Below are 23,644 nucleotides of genomic sequence, written 5' to 3'. Positions count from 1 at the left end.
TATTAAATCAAAAATTTAATGCTCTATTTTAACTATATCTTTATTTCCATTTGCGTAGGAAATTTCTTTTTATTTGTTGTCGGGTATCCAAATGTTTCAGGATTTCTTGCCCCTTATCAGTGTACGCGTTACCATGTAAAAGAGTTTTGTAGAGAAAACCCGATCAACAGTCCTGAAGAGTTATTTAACCATTGACACTCCTCTCTTAGGACTGTGATAGAGTGGACATTTGGTATTTTCAAGCAACACTTTCCTATCCTCAAGCATGCAACATCTTACAATATATTTACCCAAACAAAGATTATTTTGGCATGCGACATACTACACAACTTCATTACGATGGAGGATGGTCTTCCATCCAAAGTGGATATTAAAGAGGATGATGATTGTGCTGGGATAGTTGTGCCAATTTTGGAGACTTATGGAATGAATCAACAAGATAGAGATGACTGGGGGAAATTTCAAGATGAAATAGCCCAAAGGATGTGGGAAGACTACAATTCTTGAACTTAGTTGTACTGCAAAATAGGAATGTTTGATTGCACTTTATAGTAAATAGGAATTGCACTTTGTAGTTTATGTGTATTGCAGTCTTTAGAAAGTTTATTTTTGTATGGTAATATTAGTTTTAACAGTCCACAGTTTGTATATGAGCTATTTATAATATCTATACTCAGTATTTCTATGAAAATGACTTTGTGGCAAAAACTTCAGTTTTAGGAATCTTCAATAATGCTTTAAATTGTAAGGTTAGTTGACCACCAATATTGAGCTTATATGTATCTTGGAGTTGGACTTATTATGTTGTTATTTTAAGCTTTGTGTTTTGTTATGCCTTCATGAGATATTATGCTGATATGACTTCATTTTAGAAGAGGTATTACGTTGTTAGGCCTTCATGAGGTATTATGCTTTATGTTTTGTTATAGTTGGGTTGCTAAGATTTGTAGTTTATGTGTATTGCACTCTTGAGAGAGTTTTTGTTGTATGGTAATATTAGTTTTAACAGTCCACAATTTGTATATGAGGTATTTATAATAACTGTACTTGGTATTTCTATGAAAATGACTTTGTGGCAAAAATTTCAATTTTAGGGATCTTCAATGATGCTTTAAATTGTAAGGTTAGCTGACCACCAATATTGAGCTTATATGCATCTTGGAGTTGGACTTATTATTTTGTTATTTTAAGCTTTATGTTTTGTTATGCCTTCATGAGGTATTGGCTTCATTTTAGAAGAGGTATTATGTTGTTATGCCTTCATGAGGTATTATGTTGTTATGCCTTCATGAGGTATTATGGTTTATGTTTTGTTATAGCTGGTTTGTTAAGCTTTCCTGAGATTAACATGTGCCTTCTGGTTTGTTAAGCTTTCCTGAGATTAATTTGTTATAGCTGATCTGTTAAGATTCATTCTCATGCAAATGAGCTCTACCTCTTGCTGTTTGTCTTTTTTTTTTTTGTTGGAGATTGTTGGAGGATTATCTTAATTTGTTGATTAGTTTAGAGTTTAAATGAACAAGGGGTAACATATTTTCCAGCACCCAAGTAATGAAAAATAACTCTATTGGATGTGATCTAGAATTATATTGGATGTTGATTATTTTTTGGAATTTTTTAGCTACCCATTGATAGCTACAAATGCCATTCACCAATCTATTAACGAGCATGGATGCTGAGGTACGTGTGAGTGGGACAACTACTTCGACTAAAAATGTAAAAGTGGTGTGGACAAGAGATATGGAATGGAAATTGCTAGATCTACTTTTTGAGCAGATTCAATTAGGAAGAAAAGGTGACGGGGGCTTTAGAAAAGAAGCTTGGACAACAATAGAGAAGAAGTTTGATGAGGATATGCATATGAATCTTGTAAAGGATATCTTTAAAAATAAGTTGAAGACATGGAAACAAGGTTACATAATGATGAAAGAGTTGAGAAACATGATTGGTTATGCCTAGAATGAAATTACTCAATGTGTGGATGCTGAAGATAGTGTGTGGGAAGAGTTACTGAAGGTAATGTTCTCTAGATAATATTTGTATGCAATAATTTTTTTTTGTAATCAATTGTAATGAAAGACATCTAATTCATTAATTTTTGCATCATGTAGAGAAAGGACTTCAAAAATGCTAGAGTGTACAAGAGGCAACTATTCACCTATTTCAATGAGTTAGTAATCATTGTTGGGAATGACATAGCGGAAGGAAATGCAACAACAATAGCTACAAAGACTAATGATGGGCATCTATTCGAAGAGGCTGTTGATCTAGAGGATGATGGGGGCTTCAATACATGTATGGATGAGAGCTTGAATACTCCTGATTTAGATGAAGATTTCCTTAATTCAAATAATTCTACTACATCCGTAAGACCAAATCCTTCTACACCAACAAGGAGGCCAAAGAGGAGGAAGGCAAGCCTGGCAACTTGTTTAAATGTCAAATGTGAAAGTATCCAGAACATAGTTCAAGGAATGAATAAGGCTCATAATATCAATGTTGATAAAATAGAAGTCAAACATGATATAGCAAGTGCATATGTTGCCTTGAAGGCCATGTCTAGACTTAGTAGGGCACTTTGATTGTTGCATATGACTTTTTTACTTTTGAACCTACGAAAGCTTGGGGGTTCATAGAGATGATTGAAGAGGAGAGGGAAGAATATGTGAGATATAAGTTCAGAGGAGTTATGTTATATATTATAATCTTTATGAAATTACAATCTTTTTTAGATTGTTTATGAGCTTACAATCTATTTAAAGTCAGATTTGTAACTCTTATGGCTTGTAATGTCATTTAAGATTAACTGTTGGGGATTTTTTCCGAAGAATAGTATAGTTTGTTTACATCCTAGTTTCTTTGTGACTATTTGTTGAGGAGGTCAGTGGATGGAAAGTAAAACATATTTTTTTTGAAATTTAAAACCTCAAGAATATGTTGAATGAGACTAACACCTACCAATCATTCATTTGTGTAATGTTTTGTAACATCCTAGTTTCTTTGTGATTGTCTTTTTGATGAGGTCTATGGATGACATTGGAAAGTAAAGTGTCCTTACCAACAGTGTAAATATTTCTTATATTATTTTAGAAAATTTGTATGCTTTGTCTCCTATTCTGGAGGGTCCCTTTAGAACCTTTCCAACTGTCAATAAATATTGGAAATACAACTTTAATGGAATATTGCCACTTGTCATCCAATGCATCTTCTCATTATAGTATGAGCTTCTCTTGTTCTCTAATCATTGAAAAATCTCAATCGTTTCCAATTTTTTGGCCTCTCTCATCCAATTCCAGCCCTTAACAAGCATAATAAAAATTGTCTATGAATCTATTTTTCATTGCCCTTCCTCATCATAACAACTAATCTACCCCATATTTCTTGTGTGCTGAATGGAAACCTCTCACCAAAAGATCCAAGAATTGTTCCTTTCCTTTGTAGGCATGAATTTCAAGACTTTTTCAGTGGCATATTGATGCTCTTCCAATCAAACAAAGAATACTTGTAGGAATAGTTGTTATCATGTTTGTCTTAATATTATAAATCTTGGGAGTGGAGATTGTAAAATAATCTGTCATTCATCGTTAGTTTGTAACAACTATTTTATTATGGATCCCATGTTGATTAGTGCATACATCAATATTTGTACAAAAGTTTCAATTTCTCATTAAACTAGGCATTTTAAAGATAGTAGCACAAGGTATCTTTCAAACTTTTAGATCTGAAACGTGCATTATTATAATTATATAATGTAATAAACGAAAATATTGTTTTATGTGATTTTGTTCATTATGTAGTAGAATACTATATTTTAGCCACATGATCCCACTAGGAAGGAGGCACTAAAACTAAAATTTGCATTGCTATATTTCAACAATATACTTGTAGATTGGGAACTACTTTATTTTTTAGTGTGAGTGTTGTTGTAGACGTTGATTGTCTTATATTTCTTCTTTTATGAAATATATGTTTTCTTTGCTAATGATGTGTGAGTGTTGCTATAGAAGCTGACCGTCTTATATTTTTTCTTTTATGAAATATATGTTTTCTTTGCTAATGATGTGTGAGTGTTACTGTAGAAACTATAGAAGCCGACTGTCTCAAGTTTCAACTAAATATTGAAGTTATATTTCATATTGGAGTAGATTCATACAATAGATTGGGAAGATAGTTTTCATTTCTTCTTAATCCCACCACTTTCAAATTTGCATATGTTGTAGAAGTAAGGTTTTATCTTTGTATCTCTCTTTACATTTATCTTATTGGTTGTAGATTTTTTAGGATACATAGGATGGAGGAGCAACTTTATCTTTTGGAGTTTTTGTTTAAATATTTGTAATCACATTGGATATAATTTGTGGTTCTGTTATAGCTATTTGAGGTCCAATTTTGTTCTCTAATAAAGAAGGAATTTCGATATGTATTATTTTGATGGTTGTTGTTGTATGAAAACTAGTGTGGTATAATATGTTTCATATGTTACTCTATGATAACTTATAATCTTTTTTCTACCATGATATGTTGCTCTTTAATAAGAACTTATTAGCTCTTGGTTCATTTTATCTCATTATTATTTTTCATTATTTATATAGGAGTGATGACTTTGGATATTTTTCCATTGTGTCATTGTGGCGCTAGTACTATAGTAATGAAGACGTCACACACAGAGCGTAATCCTGGGCAAATTTTTTTATGTTGTCCAAATAGTCGAAAGGTTGTTACTATTTTTTTAAATGTTTATTTTAAAAGTAATAAATTATTGTGGCAAGCACTTATGTAGTGTTGGAATGCAGGGTGACAATGGATGCAATTTCTTTGAATGGGTCGTTGATGGCCCATCTATGTCAACTGCATCAAACTATATAGAAGATGAAAGGAACATTGCAAGTTGTGCAATGTTTGAGATACTGCTACCAAGGAGATTGCTTCCATGACAAAAGTTGACATCATGTTTACATGATGTGTTATTTGTGTGCTAATTGCTATAAATGCAGTATTATTTTGGTGGTTTGGGGCCAAATGCCCAAATATGGTTAAAAGATAGATATTGGAGATGTAAATTTTATTATAACTTTATATAACTGATGGTGGATAAATTTTAGTAATGACATGTCCATTCTATCATGGAGATTATTTGTTGTATGATTTTGTAGATAAATGATAAATATATTTGTACTAGTTTCACGATTATTTATTTTGTATAACATTTTCATAATGTTATCTATTTATTTTAAAACAATTGAAATAGATAATTTAAATTTCTCATTGACCTCAATGATTTTTTTTTCAAAAATATTCTTCTTTACAATTATTGAAAAATAAAATTAAAAATAAAAATTAAAAAAAATTAAAGGAAAAATAAAAAAATATAAATTAACCTTATTTCAATTCCAATTTTGTACAACCAAATGAAGAAGCAACATATTCTCAATCGAATTTTAGGTGAACCAAATAGAACTAGAATTGCCATTTTCTATTCCTATTTTCCATTCCCATTCCCATTCTAATTTCCTATTCTAATTCTCAATTCCTATCCCTGCAACCAAATGAACCCTAAATTTCAAATTAGAGAATCCCAAATTACAATATCTAAATTTTATGCTCCAAGCAACCAAACAAACCCTTAGTACTTAACCTCACATCAATTGTAGGCACCATATTTTAATTATTCTATCACTATAATTATGTTACCAAAAATTTGTAAAACCGATGATTTCTATTTAACATGAATGATGCACGGTTGTGGACTAAGCAAGATGTATTAATAATGACAAGCTATGTATATATATATATAAATTGGCTTGAGAGTTATTATTCTGAATCTCACTTTCCTACCACTAAAAAAACATTTCCGCAAGACCCAATTCTCCAAAACACGTAGCAGGTACATGCATAATATTTAAAATAGAGAGAAATCCAGCTCGCACTCAATTCATTCGGCGGCAATTCTTTCTGATCTCCCCGTGGGATCCAGTTCGCGGTTTGATGTTCCCCATCTTCACCATCGACAGCGCAAACTGTTTCATAAACAACCCCTCCTCACTAGCATAGTAATCCACAACACTCTTCGTATTCTGCTCCCCAGTTAACCCTTTCGAATACAAGATCTGATCGGTTATCAGAAGCCCCTTCATACTCTGCACATTCTTGAAGTAGTTGTTGTCGAATTTGGCGGGGGTGACATCATCCAAGGGAAATAAATTTGCATTTCCGCCTGAACTGGGGCACACCGATTTCAGACTGGCCAAGTATCTCTCATCAATATTCTGCGGGTTGGCATCTCCTTTTAGACCGTACAATCTCTGCCTAAAGCTCACGCACCGTGACATGCCAATTGTGTGACCGCCTGTCATGTTCATCATTGAATAGTAGAGATATTTCAAAGAGAGAAATGATAGGAGTAGTAGAGATAGAGAAAATATGGTTATGTTTGCACAAATACCTGAAAGCACAACCAAGTCGACCTGGTTGAGGCCTTGGAGTTTGAATTTTGTAATCAGAGTCTGCAGAGTGGAGTTGGGCGCTGGAAGATCCTGATTGGCTCCGCTCAAGCTTGCGCTTCTCGAGTCCCTTCTTCCCAGTTGTACGCTCCACCCCGGCCCTCCACTCTGCACCAGTTCAAACATTACATATTATAATATGCATTGCACTCATTTGTACAGTATGTATGTGAAGATAGTGAAGTGAAAACAGTATGTATTATGTTGAGTATAACATGACGCTTACGAGGACTACAGAGTCCCGAGCTGCAATGGCGAGGATGTCTGCACATGACACAGTCTGCGGGCACGCTTTCTCCAACTCAGTTTTGATGTCGTCAACGACATCAAATCCTCTGAGAGAAGCGTTGTTCGGGACTGCGCTCTTCTCCCCTTTGAATGTCCCACTGTCGTCCAACAGCACCGAAGCGTCACAGCCCTGTCAACATATTCACCCAATCTTAGATTAACTCAGTGCTCAAGTTTACTTAACCTCACTTAACCTCACACCACATCACATTTACCTGAACAAAACAGTCATGGAAATGAAGGCGAAGCAGAGATGCTGCCATGCGGGCCTCCTTCGCTATTGCCTTTTCCACCACTGATCTAACGATGTCCAGAGCACCCGGACACGTGTTGACGTAGAAATTGGGGTCCAGCCCAGATGTATCAGATGCCGCGTGGACTGCTAAAATCGCAAGAATCAAAACTAGCTTTAAAACATGCTCATTCGTAATAGAAGCCATGCTTTGATCAACTGTTTCCCACAGAAATTGCCAAATTAGACGATATGATCGATTGGATGGTGATATGTGTTTGAGCGTTCCTGGTGTCTTATATGAAGGAGCCACTCTGAACACAGTGCTCACTGATTACTGAAAAATTATTCTCTACAATGACAGCTTACCTGCAATCAGTATGGATTATTATTATAAATTATTTTCTCACATGGTGAAACAGCACGACAACTTATAACGAATATTGTCTACTAGGTATTTCTGGTATGCATCAAGACTTCTTTAATCTCAACCAAAACGGAAAAAAAAGATAAATGTCCGGAACCCGAATCTTTTTGTAAGTTAGACAACTAACTAGGTATCCAGTTCACCAACTAATTAGGTGGTAACCAACGAAATATAAGCTAGTCCAATAGTTCATTGCGAATGCAGCCAATTTGTTGTAACCAACGAAATATAATTACGTAGTTACTGTTTGATGAAAAAAGTGTGAAGATTATTTTTTGGATGTTGCACTTGATCAATTTTCAAAAAATCAAAAGTATCATGGATTTTTCCGAAAATTTTAGCTTTTGATCTTTATGATCTGCATAGTTTATAGTTGAAAACAACAAAAAATTTGGAAAAAAATCACTACGTTTTCATGAATCTGGGAAAAAAAGAAGTTTGACTTTATTTTGTCTTTAGTGCGTTTTGTTTTGAAATTAGCTGTCCCATTATTTTTAAGGTGTTACACGTGCAGTCAACCTATCGGACATAAAAGTTTAGTCTCGTTTCTATGCTTTCAATGCCCATGGTGTCTCTTGTTGGCTTTACTCAAGGACGTTTTTCTCCCTGGGTTAGGTCATTTCTTCAATCTATATTTGTTACCCTTCTATAGGAAGGATCTCTCAATATGTATGCGTCAATTGATGATTTTGTATTGGAGTCTATAAGGATATTCTTCAAATTAGATTTGTTCTAGCGATTTAGACTTTATTTGACGTTTACATTTCTTTATCTTTATTATTAAATTGATTTCTTTAAAATTTGTGAGAGTGTCTTTATATCATAAATCTTTCGGTCATAATCTATGTATGATTTTTTAAATTTTGTAATAAAGTATACATGACATAGCATAACCTACCACCGTCAAATAATTATATGTAGGACAGTACACGTATCACAAAACTAGAAACAATTATAACAATTGACTATAATGTACTTTAGAGGCAAACTCTTCCTACAAATTCTTTCTATAGGTGAATATCACACATGTTCCAAAATTCTCTCATTTGATATTTATAGTAGATATTAACACTATTTGACCTAATATACTAAGCATGTGCTTGGCCTTTTAAACTCATAACAAATAAGTAAAATTGATACTAAGTGGGATTGATCAAGTGTAACGATATTTTTAAATTATCAATTACTTCCATTGTAGCTATATTCATTGATATGTTGGTGGCATGTCTATATAATATTAAGCATAAAATTTCAATTTCTCCATATCCATTTCAAGTAAATGATCTTATTTTTGATAAGATTTTTTTTAATACCTATTTACCTAAAATCATATCCTCATTTATATCCATAGAAGGAAGTGATTTGTATCCCTCTCCAACATTCAAGCATCCTCCCTATATTTAAATGTGTTCTTTATCCTCAGATGCTTCAATATATCGATTTGGTTCAACTTGAGCTTGTATTTATACTTGCATATACATGAGAATGGATTAGAATATATTTAAATATTTAGTTAAACTTACATGTTGAAAATAAATATGTATATAGAGTAGTTAGTGTTGAAAAGAAAGATGCATACTTTCTTTTTCTCTATAATATCTTTTCATTAATTCTTCAAGTTATATTTTTTCCTTTATAGATAAATGCTTTCATACACTCTCATTTTATTGTCCTTTTATTTTCATCTCCTTTTGAAATATGGTCCTTAAAAAATTCACTCCAACAAATTTCTCTCAATATCTTATAGAACAAAAATGTGAATTGCTCTTATATTTTTCTTTGAAAAAAATAAAGAAATAAACTTCTATTTATATGGAATTATAAATTAAATAAGAATATTAAAAAATTTGTCACAAAAGGGTTTTGTCGAACATTATTCATTAATAGAAGACATGTTTGAATGAATTATCCATTACAAAAAAATAATTGCATGAGTTTAGAGGGTTTAGTTGAACAAGAACTCACCCAAAGGGGTATTCAAATGATGACACACACCTTCATTTTAACACCCCTTTAAATGAATGCATGTTCAACTAAACCCTTTAGCATGTCTCCCCCTCTTTGCAATCATCTATAAATTTCTAGCCTTCAATACCTATTTTAAATGTTTAGATGAAGTCAACTTAACAAACTTGATTGCAAGATGATAGTTTTCAAAATGAAAATTTCAACAACTCTAATTTTTCTATATTATAACGTTGTTTTAGTATTACAAAACACAATGCTTTCACTGAACATCAATTTCTTTGTTTCATAAATATGTTTAAAAAAAACAACAATTAAACAAAAAATCAACACAATAGGTATTGATGTCCTTGTTCTAATAAAAAATGATTTTAGATGCACATACATGAACAAGTTATGTACAAGAACATCAATTTCTTTGTTTCATAAATATGTATTTTTAAAAAAATAATTAAACAAAAAATCAACACAATAGGTATTGATGTCCTTGTTCTAATAAAAAATGATTTTAGATGCACATACATGAACAAGTTATGTACAATTTCATAAACTTATGTCTAAATTATATTGACTTCAACTTCAAAACTTAATGAAAAATGTATTGAATAGAACATTATAAAATTGAATGCAACCAAATCTAAATTTGAGAGAATCATAATACTATCCCTTGTAGAAAAAAAAACATATATGGCATTATGCCATTATCCTTTGTAGATTAAAATAATGTATGACATTATGCCATTACTCTTTAAAAATGGTGTTTGTTATCGAAGTTCAATCATTGAAGGAGATAGAAAAATAAATAAAATTTGATTCTAATATTTTTTATAAGATATATTAAAACATTTACAAAGAAAATATTGAAAATCATAATTTCTTTTCATCTTCAAATTCCTAACAATTTAGCAACTATAGGTATTAGAAAATGGAACCCTTAATATGTTTTTTGATAAGATTTATTTTGATAAGATTTATTTTGATAAATAAATAATAAATTTCATCTACAATAACTTTAAAAAAAACTTTAAAAGCTACATGAAAAAAAATGTCATCTGATTTTTTATAGGACCATCTTTTAACTAAACAAATAAGCTCTCAACAAATAGGTTGAAATCTTGACTCAATTTATTTGGTAGTCCTTGTCATCGTTATCGTTAAGAGATTTTTATTTTATTTCATGATTAAATATTCTATCTTATGGTAGTTATGAAAGATCAAATTAATAATAAAATAAACAAATTTATAGGAGGTTGAGTCCTATAGAGTCTTAGTAGCTAAAGAAAACCTAGATTAGGAGTGCAAGTTTTGCTACAACATACATGGTTTATTACAAAATCTAGAAAATTTATATGTAGATAAAAAGGAAAAGTACTTATGGTATAGAGGTACACATACAAAGTTTAGAAAATACCAAATCCTTAATAAACATTCAATAATTGTGGATCAAGTCAATTCCAATAAAGTTGAAGTAGGCAAAGAAAGCCTAGAGTGAAGAGTGCCCTTTGAGGAGTGCCCCTAAGTGGTTCCCTAGGCTTTCCCCAACTATTTCTTTGGCTAGAAAGAAAATAAAAAAATAAGAAGAAGAAATTAAGACTCAAGTGACTTTAGGAGTGATTTTATGAATAGTATATTAGCACTGATTTAGAAATATGTATATAGAGTAGTTAGTGTCTTGAAGAGAAATCTAAATAATTAAAGATGCATACTTGCTTTTTCTCTATAATATATTTTCATTAATTCTTCAAGTAATATTTTTTCCTTTATAGGTGAATGCTTTCATACACTCTCATTTTATTGTCCTTTTATTTTCATCTTCTTTTGAAATATGGTCCTTGCAAATTTTACTCCAACAAATTTCTCTCAATACCTTATACAACAAAAACGTGAATTGCTATTATATTTTCCTTTGATGAAAAATGAAGAAATAAACTTCTATTTATATGAAATTGTAAATTAAATAAGATTTTTTTTTTTTTTTTCATAAAGGGGTTCTATTGAACATTATTCATTAATAGAAGGCATGTTTGAATTAATCATCCATTACAAAAAATAATTGCATGAGTTTAGAGGGTTCAGTTGAACAAGAACTCACTCAAAGGGGTGTTGAAATGAAGACACACACCTTCATTTGAACACCCCTTTTAAATGAATGCATGTTCAACTAAACCCTTTAGCATGTCTCCCCCTCTTTTTGCAATCTTCTACAAATTTTTAGCCTTCAATACGTATGCTAAATGTTTAGATGAAGTCAGCTTAACAAACGTGATTGCAAGATGATAGTTTTCAAAATGAGAATTTCAATGACTCTAAATTTTCTATATTATAACTTTGTTTTAGTATTACAAAACATAATGTTTTCACAAAAAATCAATTTCTTTGTTTTTAATTATGTAAAAAAGAAATTAAATAATTAAACAAAAATTCGATACAATAGGTATTGATGTCCTTTTTCTAATAAAAAATGATTTTAGATGCACATACATGAACATGTTACGTGCAATTTCATAAACTTATGTCTAAATTATACCGACTTCAACTTCAAAACTTAATAAAAAATGTATTCAATAGATCATTATAAAACTAAATGCAACCAAATCTAAATTTGAGAGAATCATAATAGTATCCCTTGTAGAAAAAAAATCATATATGACATTATTCCATATCCCTTGTAGAAAAAAATCATGTATGACATTATGCCATTACACTTAAAAAATGGCGTTTGTTGTTGAAATTTGATCATTGAAGGAGATAGAAAAATAAATACAATTTGATTCTAATCTTTTTTATAAAATGTATTAATAAAATTACAAAAAAAATATTGCAAATCGTTAATTATTTTCATCTTCAAATTCCTAACAATTTAGCAACTATAGGGTATTAGAAAATGGAGATTTCATTATACATGTTGATTTCAATGTCAAGTTCAATTGAAAAGCATAAACCGCTACCCTTAATATAATTTTTTGATAAGATTTATTTTGATAACTAAATAAAATTTTTCATATACAATAACTTACAAAAAACTTTAAAAGCTACATGAAAAATAAATGTCATCTGATTTTTTATAGGACCATCTTTTAAATAAACAAATAAGTTCTCAACAAACATGTTGAAAGCTTGAATCAATTTATTTGACAGTCCTTGTCATCGTTATCATTAGGAGATTTTTATCCTATTTTATGATTAAATATTCCATCTTATGGTAGTTTAGGAAGATCAAATTTATAATAAGGAAAACAAAATTATAGGAGGTCGAGTCCAATAAAGTCTAAATAGCTAAAGCAAACCTAGATTAGGAGTGCAAGTTGTGCTACAACATACATGGGGTATTATAAAATCTAGAAAATTCATATGTAGATAAAAAGGAAAAGTACTTGTGGTGTAGAGGTACACTTATGAAGTTTAGAAAATACCAAATCCATAATAAAGATTTCATAATTGTAGATAAAGTCAATTCCAATAAAGTTGAAGTAGCTAAAGAAAGTCTAGAGTGAAGAGTGCCCTTTGAGGAGTTGAAGTTTAGAAAACACCAAATCCATAATAAAGATTTCATAATTGTAGATATAGTCAGTTCTAGTAAAGTTTAAGTAGCTAAAGAAAGCCTATAGTGAAGAGGTTCCTTGGAGGAGGGTCACCCTTAAACATCACGCACTAAGGGAAGAATTAAGCTTGGAAAAAAAAAAGAGAGTCAACTTTGACTATTTAACATGTTTGGTCTAGGAATTAAGCTTAGTGTGTGATGTTTAAGTGGAGTGCCTCTAAGTGGCTCCCTAGGCTTTCCCTAGCTAGATAATACAAACAAATGAAAATAAGAAGAAGAAATAATATTAGATGGGTGGTCTCTTTTAGACCCCAATCCTCACCTTGCTGATGTATAGAGGAAGAAGGACGACAAAGATATGTTACCTCTGTTGACCACTACTTTAGTTGATTAGAAGTTGATTTATTTTTTATTTTAGTTCAATTTTTTTTGGGTTCTAAGTGACTTTAGGAGTGATTTTATGAATAGTATATTATCAAATATTAAACAAAAATGCCCTATTCACTTTCTAGAGGTTATTCTACCTGAATATATTTTTTAACCAAACTAGATATTATAGCTTGGTGTGCCATCATGTGCATGGGAGGAGTCTAAAAACAACAATTGAATAGTGTGTTTGAAAATATGAGGCTAAGAATCACAAAATTATAGAAATAAGAAGGTCGATTGTTCACGACTATAAACATCATATACTAACAACTCACTCCTAGATTAAAAATATTAAATAATAAATGACTTAGATTTTCCAAACTTAAATTTTTATCTCATTGTGATACATTTAAAAATGACCATTGATTCTTTTTATCTTATCGTAATGTTTAAAAATGACCATTGACTCCACCCTCATTAACGCCCTAAAAAGAATCTATCACATGTTTTCATTCCATTAAACAAGTAGTACATAATCATAATTCGTTGGTTACCATAGATTGACTGCATCCCTAATTAACGACGACAGAACATGGGTAGTTACAACCAATTTTGTTGGTGAGTTGGGAATCTGATTTGTTGTCTAACCTCACAATTAGATTGGCTTTCCGTGCATCTTCTATTTTCTGTTTAGTTGAGATTAATCAAGTCTTTATGGGTACTAGTAATACCTAGAAGACAACATTCGTTCTAAGCTATGGGACATTTTCTCTGTGAGAAAAGAATTTGTTAATAATATTCCATAGTATAACGACAATATTCCATACTGATTGCTGGTAGGCTGTCATTGTAGAGTATAATTCTTCCAACAAATTAAATTCCTCGATAATCTGTGAGGACTGTGGTCGGCATAGCTCCTTTCTATATTAGACCAGCGACCCTGAAACCCATATCATAATCCAATCGAGCATATCGTATAATTGGGCGATTTGTGTTCAGTTAAAAAAAAAAAATGGCCGTTATTAGGAATGAGCATGTTTCAAAGCTAGTTTTGATTCTCGCGATTTTAGCAGCCCGTGCAGCATCTGATACATCTGGGCTGGACCCCAATTTCTACGTCAACACGTGTCCCCGAGCTCTGGACATCGTTAGATCGGTTGTGGAAAAGGCAGTGGCGAAGGAAGCCCGCATGGCAGCATCTCTGCTTCGTCTCCATTTCCATGACTGTTTTGTTCAGGTAAATGCAGTAAATGTCACACAGTGCTTAATGTGATGTGAGGTTAAGTAAACTTGAGCACAGAGTTAATCTAAGATTGGGTGAATATGTTGGCAGGGCTGTGACGCTTCAGTGTTGTTGGACGACAGTGGGACATTCAAAGGGGAGAAGAGCGCACTCCCGAACAACGCTTCTCTCAGAGGATTCGATGTCGTTGACGACATCAAAACTGAGTTGGAAAAAGCGTGCCCGCAGACTGTGTCGTGTGCAGACATCCTCGCCATTGCAGCTCGAGACTCTGTAGTGCTCGTAAGCGTCATGTTATATCAACATAATATATGCTGTTTTCACTTCACTATCTTCACATACGTACTGTACAAAATGAGTGTAATGCATATTATAATATGTAATGTTTGAACTGGTGCAGAGTGGAGGGCCGGGGTGGAGCGTACCACTCGGAAGAAGGGACTCAAGAAGCGCAAGCTTTAGCGGAGCCAATCAGGATCTTCCAGCGCCCAACTCCACTCTGCAGACTCTCATCACTAAATTCAAACTTCAAGGCCTCAATCAGGTCGACTTGGTTGTGCTTTCAGGTATTTGTGCAAACATAACTATACTTTCTCTATCCATAACTGTATTTTCTCTATCCACTACTTCTACTCCTGTCATTTCTCTCTTTGAAATATCTCTGCTATTCAATGATGAACATGACAGGCGGTCACACAATTGGAATGTCAAGGTGCGTGAGCTTTAGGCAGAGATTGTACGGTCTAAAAGGAGATGCCAACCCGCAGAATATTGATGAGAGTTACTTGGCCAGTCTGAAATCGGTGTGCCCCAGTTCAGGCGGAAATGCAAATTTATCTCCCTTGGACGATGTTACCCCCACTAAATTCGACAACAACTATTTCAAGAATGTGCAGAGTATGAAGGGGCTTCTGATAACCGATCAGATGTTGTATTCCAAAGGATTAAGTGGGGAGCAGAATACAAAGAGTGTCGTGGATTACTATGCTAGTGAGGAGGGGTTGTTTATGAAACAGTTTGCGCTGTCGATGGTGAAGATGGGAAACATCAAACCGCGAACTGGATCCCACGGGGAGATCAGAAAGAACTGCCGCCGGATGAATTGAGTGCAAGCTGGATACATGTCTCTATATGAAATATTATGCAACTGGTACGTGTTTTGGAGGATCAGATTCTAGAATTTCAGAAATGTTTTTGTGTGGTAGGAAACTGACATTCAGAATAATAACTCTTGCCAGTGTAGAATATATGTAACTTGAAGTCATTATTAATACACCTTGCATAGGACCCACATCCGTGTTTCATTCATGTTAATTAGAAATCATTATTTCCACGAAAGCTTTGATAACATATTTACAATGATAGAACAATTAATTCAAATCTGATTCTTCCACATCATTATCATTTGGATGGTTGATATTATGTGACTTCTTGAGAAACTATAATATTTGTTTCATTGTTTGGACTACTTGACTGAAAGACACACTTATCGATATAATGTCAAAGATAATGAGCTTTGATATTTCTTTTAAAACGGAACAAGAATGACTGCTTCCCAAAGACTTCTTTATCAAAGGATTCCAGAAATTACTTTCTTAACTTTGGAATCTATCTTAATGACTAAGGAATTATTAGCAAAGGATTTGAAACCATGTCATGTCATAACATTAAATTATCCCATACACTTTACAATACCGATTGTACATATATCAATAAGATTATAACAACAAAGAGTAACATTGAAGACAAATACTAATGACTGCAAAGATTTTGTACAATATTTCATCCATGGTAAAGAGAGGTCAGACTTAACATGCCTAAATATGGTACGAATAATGAATTGATGTCTAAAATAAACTTGTGTTACTCTGGTTTTAAGATCTCCTCATTTAAAGATTCATTATTCATTTCTTGGGGCATTCATATTACTTGAGGAAAGTGTCTTGATATCCATACTGCATCATATAATGATACATTTGCTATTGTAGAATTGAACTTGTCCCTTTCCTCTTGCACTATATGCTCGATCATAACAAATGATCTTTCTTCAAAGTTCACTTCCACTTTTTTGTTAGGGAAATCGAACAAGTTATTCCAGTCACGTATGTAGCATAAAATGCTGTATAGATTAAATATAATGGAATGAGAATCAGACTCGCTGAAAAAGGAATGTTCACAGAATCTATACAAGCACCATATTAATATCAATATATTTGCACGAGAAAAGAGCTAGGAGAAATTAAAGTGACACTACGGTGCCAACTATATGAAATGGAGAATATGAAGTCATTTATCACATTTTGAAATCTGATGTGAAGATGTGTATTAAGTAGCATAAGATGTGAAAATAAACTAAATCATAAAGTAAATAAGATTCAGATTATGTTATTGCTATTAGAATTCAACTGCATAATTTTTTTGAGTCAAATCTATTGATCCTTTTTTTCATGAGTGGTGGTTCACAAGAACCCATCTCTCATGAGTATGAGTGGAACAATTAGTACTCATTGTATCTAGATGATGCTCACAACAAGTAGATTTCCTTTGAGGTCACCCATCCTAGTACTACTCCAGCTCTAACACTTCCATGATTAAGCCCACTAGATCACAATAATTTCACAATATAAAAACACCATTATCAAATTATGATAATAATCTTTACATATGTACAAAACATATTATATAATTTATTATGAAAAGTGAACAAAGTCCCATTAGAGATTTTCCAACTTCATAGAATCAAAATCATTCCAGCAGAGAACACCACCATAGGGATCGATGTAACAACAATTTCCTTTTTTCCCACCACAATATCCTACTATGGCTTAAACATCACACACTAAGCTTAATTCCTAGACCAAAAGTGTTAAATAGTCAAAGTTGACTTTTTTTTCCCAAGCTTAATTCGTCCCTTGGCCCATTTGGTTGTTGGAATAGGAATAGAAAATTTGGAATATATTTTCTATTTTCTGCTTGGTTCATCAATTGGAATAGGGAATAGGAATACATATTCCCATTTTGCCTCTAAAATGAGCTTATACCCATTCTAAAAAATAGCTGTTATTGGAATAGTTATTCCTATTCCTTATATGCATTCCTATTCTCCATTCCTATGCCAACCAAACGGGCCCAAAGTGTGTGATGTTTAAGAGTGGCCCGATATCCTAGATCGCAACATACTTCTTGTCGGGAACAATTTTCATCAATGTGGCAGGAAGTAGTGCATGGATGTTGAGTTATTGCAATACTTGTTATACCCAATCAAAACAATTTCATTGCCTTTGCCATTATCTTTTGTGTAGTCAATGAATGCCAACCCAATTCATAGAATGGACATGTTGCCTGTTTGGATCAGTCGTCCAAAGGTTCATACTAAAAGTCAACTATTGTATTGAGAAATATGTAATTATGAGCCATTATATCAAGAAATTTAAAATGTTAGCCAAAAGATCGTGGATAAGGGGAGAGTGGAGTTTCTATCATTATTGTTGGGAGACTTTGTTGAGAAACTTGAAGTAGACTTATTTTGCTAAGCTTCACAAAATGTTTCCAAGGCTTTTATTGACTACTTCTGTTTGATCATCAATTTAAGGATGGCAATCTGAGATTAAACTCAAAGTAGTGCCAAATTTTTTTCATAAAGTCCTCCAAAAGTGTTCTACAAATTTAGTGTTTGGATCAAAGACAATACTCTTGGGAAGTCCATACAGTCTAACTATCTCCTTGAAGAAGAAATTTTCAATATTAGTAGCATCACTTTTTTTGGTACATGGAATAAAATGATTCATTTTATAAAACCTATCAACTACTACAAATATTGAATCATGTTCTTTATGTGTTCTTGGTAGATCAAGTACAAAATCCATACTCATCAAATCCCATGGCCTGTTTGAGATTGGTAGTGGTTGATATAGAACTGCATTTTGTTTTCTTCCTTTGGCATGTTGACATACTTTACACCTCTTTACAAACTTCTTAACATCATTTCCAATGCTTTACTAATAATTATGTGAACTTAATTGAGATAGTGTCTTGTTTCACCCAAAATGCCCTACTAAGCTTCCACTATGTTTCTCCTCCAATAGATTCTCTCTCATAGAACTTCTTGATATGCAAAGTTGGTTGCCTTTGAATAATAGACCCTCTTGTATCATGTATTTCATCCAAGGACTTCTATCACTACTTAAGGGATTCAAACAAGCTTCATATGGTTCTTTGAAGTCCCTATCTTCTTTATACATCTCCTTCAAGTCATCACACTACAACATTTGGACCCATTTTCTGATGGTAGACTGTCATAATTGTGACGTCCACCCATTGGCCTAGCAAATTATGATGGCGAAGACATCTGTCGTAATGGTGATGAGAGCCACAACTAGAACTTGGAGGGTGGAAGGTGAAAAGAGTTGATATTGGGACATCGTAATGGTGACAACAATGCTAAACAACCAATGGATATATGTTGGACAATTCTGACATATACCCATCATAATTGGGACAGTCAACCATTGAAAGAGTTGTTAAGGTGTCGTCACAATTGTAACACCTTTGTGACAATAATGCTATACAACCGACAAATATTTATCAAAATTTTTTGACAATAATCTGTCGATAGCTATAGGAAATAATTATTGCTTACATTGGATTACTGTCATAATTGTGACATGTTGCTGTATTAAAATAAATAAATTACCAATTCAAATTGATAATTTGAAATGTAAAAGGAATTGGATAAATGTATCCTCCAATATGTGAGAAAATATCAAAATCCATGTTGATATCATTAAAACTACTTCTATTGTCTCATCCATACATTTTACTGCAATAAACTTAGAATCTGTCATTAATATTACTACCCTAGTATTTACTCCACCTAAATCTCAAAATTTTAAGTCAATGGGTAGAGAAAATTAGAACCACTTTTTTGTTGGAAAAGTTAAGTTTAGAAAGTTAGAGTTGGGGTTAGAAAGGTAGAGAAAATTAGAATCACTGTAAGGATAACGTAGATGAATGGTTTAACAAAGGAACAATCTCCATTCAAGATTAAAATTCATTTTTACCAAGGCATAGAATGACATATAATGCGTCAAAATGATTATCATGTTTTAAATGTCATGACACCAAGCTTTTAAATGAAATACCCCACACTTCTAGCAAAGTTATAAATTGTCACCAAAACATGAAGGTAGTAGTGCCAAATGATAAATGGTGGGGGGAATATTTTTCTTACTGTTTGATGAGTCACACCATTAGAAAAAAAATGGAACCTCCTACATATATCCACAACAAGATTTCATAGAGAAATAAATGTATTTGAACTTTTCAATAGAATACAATGGGGAGTACTAGTTTCCATCTTAGAGCCAAATTGAGAGCCATGGTTAGTAAAGGCTCAATGGGAATTCTTGCCAGAACCTATCTAATTGAGAAAGAAAAATGTGAGGCAAGAACCTCTAGATATTAGATAGGTTCTTGAGCTCTTAATGCCTCTTTATTATTTCTATTACAAGAACTTAAGAAACATCAAACCTCATTACATAATAAGTACAAGACCATTAACTATATCCAACACTTTGACATGGCAGTGAAAATGCTTTCCACATATAATCTCCATTGTTGATCATTGTAGCTCCTACATTCTATTCTTATGCCATACTTGACTATATATATTACAATCTATAATAGAAAAATAGTCTATTTAGTAATTCAAAACTTTTTCTTAAATAAATTGTAAATATTGATGCTTTCTAATTTTAGTATAAAAACATGCTTTCGATATTTTTTTTATTTATCATTCCTCCTATTTGATTTAAAGAACAATCAAACTTGATTAAATAAGCAATACAAGAACATTGATTCTATCCAACACACAATGGAAGTGAAAACCATTCATTGTCATTGTAGCTCTTTCATTCCATTCGTTTGGCATTGTAATTTATCTAATATCTATAGAATTAGAAGAATCTATCTTTATATATGATACATATAAAAAATAGATTACATTTTCAAAACCACGTGAAGTGATCCACTACATCTTTTAATCCCAAACCCATCTATATAAATAGTCCATCTATGAAATTAAGATAGAAAGGTATATGACTATAAATGAAATGATTAAAACACAAACACAAAGAAAAATAAATATACCTTCTGCATTAGTAAAGCATCCTTTGAGGCATTGTTTGCAAGCTTAGCTAGTGCAACATCTTTTGATGGTCTTTTGGTGGTAGCTTTTTTTGTCTTTCCTTTCTTTTGATGTTTCTGGCCATTTTCTTCTACTTGTTGAAGCTGTGTTATCATATCCTTAGCAACACCTGGCCAATAGTCACTATCAAAGTATGGCAAGTGAGCAGCTGTGACCTTAGATTTACATTCTCTCGAAGACACAAAAAAGTGATCATATGTATAGATTAGTAAGTTCCGCAAAAATCTCTCCTTTCATGGCTTTACACAACATTGTAAGATACCTACCACTGTAAAATTGTCACAATTAAAATCTATCTAGAAAGTAATTCATTTTAGCATTATTGTTGAATTTTCCCTTTAAAGTTTAGTCTAAGAAGAAACTACCAACTATTCTTGGAGTTTGTTAGATTTTTATGTCTTCTATATCTGAGGGTGGCAATGAAGAATATAATCTTCTCCCTTCAATGGAGGACATGCGCATATATAACAACTAGTCAATCCCTGTCTCTTGCAATAGTCCAGATATGCAATCTATTAAAAAAACATGGTATGTAAGAAAAAGAAATCATGTGGCAAGTAAAGAGCATAATGAGATGGAATAAAAAATCTTTCCTTCTTCCTCTCAATTTGATATCAAAATAAATTTTTTATTATCAATTCAAATAAGCACATCCACCAGAGGTCTTAATGTAAAAATATTCAAGAGGATCTTTATATATATCGATGGAATATTGGACTATGGTCTATTGTAACCTAGTCATATTGATTTTATTTTAACTACTTATACTAATTTTGATTAGGTAGAGTGCCTTGATCACATGTAAATAACCTATGGAGTGGCATTTTTATCATGAGATAGGTATGTGGTATGGGATATAAAAAATAAAGAATTAGTGGCAATACCAATAGTTGATACATAGTCTATTACTTCTACTTCATGTTGTACTCAAATACCTTTAGATGATATAAACTCTTTTAGACATGAATGAAGAAGTTTCTAAACTATTTTCAGTCTTATGTGATAATAGTGGTTCCATGAACATTTCTAGTAAATCCTATTATCCATTCAAGAACTAAGCATATGGACCTTAAATATCACTTCTTGAGAGAACAAATTCTAGAAAATGTGGTCACCTTAATTTATGTTGTGACTACAAACCAAGTAGAAGATTTTTGCTCTAATCCCTTAGCAAATGAAATTTTGGAGAGTTTGATACATAGGTTGGGTGCCCTATCCTTGTCTTGACTTCACTTTAACACATCAACTATTAGTTTTTATTGGAGCAAAAAAATATCTTCACCTTTATATTTTGAAACTCATCACCTATCCTTGTTGTTATTGATGCCAAAGGGAAAGATGGGGGTATTAATTGAAAGATAGTGCTTGAGTGAGTTGGACAAATGCTATTATTTTTGTTAGAGTTTTCTTAAAGTGATTTCTAGTGCAACATACAAGGAAAAATGCCAACGGGTACATTGGAGTATGCTAATATTGAGTGCAACATGTTTGATTACAAAGTTTAATAGTGTAGAAAATTAATAGAGGAAATAGTTTTAGGAGTACTATTCCAACATAGGAATCAAGAGAGAATATATTGTCCTATACAATCCACAACAAAATGAGGTTGCGAAGAGGAAGAATCATTCCATATTGAACGAAACAAGGGCTATGCCACATGACCACAATATGCCACATTACTTATTGGCATAGACGTGTAGTATGATAGTATACATACAAAAAAGGGTTCTGCATAAGGTACTAGAGAAGCTGACACTAGAGGAGGCTTTCATAGGTAAGAAGATGGATTTTAGTCACTTTACAAGACTTGGAAGTTTTTCTTATTGTTATATTTTAAGAGATACACGTACCAACTTAGATTAGACTATAGATAGGGGGTACTTTATAAGGAACAGTAAACCCAAACAGAGCTACGTGGTTAAGCCCAAAACTATGCAATTTAATGATTCTCCCATTTCCTTATAAAAACATAAATAGTAGTTTCAAATAATTAAAAGAAAACTACTCTATTTATTCCTTAGTTGGTACCAAACATATCACCATTAAATCTTGTCGATGTCAGAAAGGATTGAAGCGTATCCTTTGTATCTATACTTTGTTTAATTTAGAAGTTGTCAATGACATTATTAACCATGAGACTAGTAGAATTTTAAAATTTGTAAGGAAGATGCTTATTACTATTTCTCTATAAAATATTCATATTCATGTGGATACGGGTGACAAAAAAAAAAAAAAAAAAGATTCCAAACTTTCAAAGTGACATCATTTTCCCATCTTCTGGTGCATGTCCTTTATGTCTTTGGCTTCTCTCCCTTGCATCCAAAATAAGATTCTGCCACTCAGAATTGAGAATGCATGTGTAGTTGCATTTCATATGCATGGACAACACGTGGAGCTGAAAAATGCACCACATTACATTTTTTTTAATAACTCTATTAATTTTTTAAAATTATAGACCATCATGAACATTAGAACTCTAGCTACTATGGCTGAGAGAATGTCTTCAGTAAGCCAAAAAATAACAAGACTTGATTTTCTTGCATGCTAAGGATATTATCCTCGCCTATAAGAGTCAAAGTTACAATGTTCATGATGGTCTATAACTTAAAATACCTAATTAAAGACCTCTAACAAAAATACAAACCTGTTGCATTTTTCAACTACACCTGATGTCCTATGCATATGAATTGAGATTGCATATTGAACTAGGGCCTCCTTCTACATTGCCTGAAACCAAGAGATTGAATCAGTTAACTTCTAAAACTAGCACCATATTTACTACTACATTAATTTTGAAATAAAAGTAAAAAAAACCTTCAATTTATCCTACTCCAAATATTTACCATTAAAAATTTAATATTCTCAATTTATTTA

General features: G+C 32.3%; 2 protein-coding genes across 2 annotated transcripts; one reads left to right on the top strand and one right to left on the bottom strand.

Annotated features, from left to right (window-relative positions):
- Positions 1-5,757: 5,757 nt before the first annotated feature.
- Positions 5,758-7,280, bottom strand: LOC149550601 (peroxidase 9-like). Its single transcript, XM_089793591.1, has 4 exons — positions 7,004-7,280; positions 6,727-6,918; positions 6,443-6,608; positions 5,758-6,346 (listed from the first exon to the last, which is right to left on the bottom strand). Exons 1-4 carry the CDS (start codon positions 7,226-7,228, stop codon positions 5,928-5,930), a joined length of 1,002 nt encoding a protein of 333 aa, XP_089649717.1. The 5' UTR covers positions 7,229-7,280; the 3' UTR covers positions 5,758-5,927.
- Positions 7,281-14,241: 6,961 nt separating this feature from the next.
- On the top strand, positions 14,242-15,856 carry LOC149550600 (peroxidase 49-like). The gene is made up of 4 exons (XM_089793590.1): positions 14,242-14,559; positions 14,656-14,847; positions 14,966-15,131; positions 15,253-15,856. Exons 1-4 carry the CDS (start codon positions 14,335-14,337, stop codon positions 15,669-15,671), a joined length of 1,002 nt encoding a protein of 333 aa, XP_089649716.1. The 5' UTR covers positions 14,242-14,334; the 3' UTR covers positions 15,672-15,856.
- Positions 15,857-23,644: the final 7,788 nt, after the last annotated feature.

Source organism: Cupressus sempervirens, chromosome 7 (genome assembly GCF_028749045.1).
Source record: "Cupressus sempervirens isolate cs-2001-9-10 chromosome 7, ASM2874904v1, whole genome shotgun sequence".
NCBI classification, from domain to species: Eukaryota; Viridiplantae; Streptophyta; class Pinopsida; order Cupressales; family Cupressaceae; genus Cupressus; species Cupressus sempervirens.
Note: the sequence above shows the minus strand (reverse complement) of the source record. Positions and strands in the feature narration are given on the sequence as shown.

Bases quoted from the DNA above. Each gene is read 5' to 3' on its own strand.
- LOC149550601 (XM_089793591.1), bottom strand. From the start codon at position 7,228: ATGGCTTCTATTACGAATGAGCATGTTTTAAAGCTAGTTTTGATTCTT. The intron at 6,609-6,726 runs GTAAGCGTCATG...GAACTGGTGCAG, and splicing joins CTCGGGACTCTGTAGTCCTC to AGTGGAGGGCCGGGGTGGAG. The intron at 6,347-6,442 runs GTATTTGTGCAA...TGAACATGACAG, and splicing joins CGACTTGGTTGTGCTTTCAG to GCGGTCACACAATTGGCATG.
- LOC149550600 (XM_089793590.1), top strand. From the start codon at position 14,335: ATGGCCGTTATTAGGAATGAGCATGTTTCAAAGCTAGTTTTGATTCTC. The intron at 14,848-14,965 runs GTAAGCGTCATG...GAACTGGTGCAG, and splicing joins CTCGAGACTCTGTAGTGCTC to AGTGGAGGGCCGGGGTGGAG. The intron at 15,132-15,252 runs GTATTTGTGCAA...TGAACATGACAG, and splicing joins CGACTTGGTTGTGCTTTCAG to GCGGTCACACAATTGGAATG.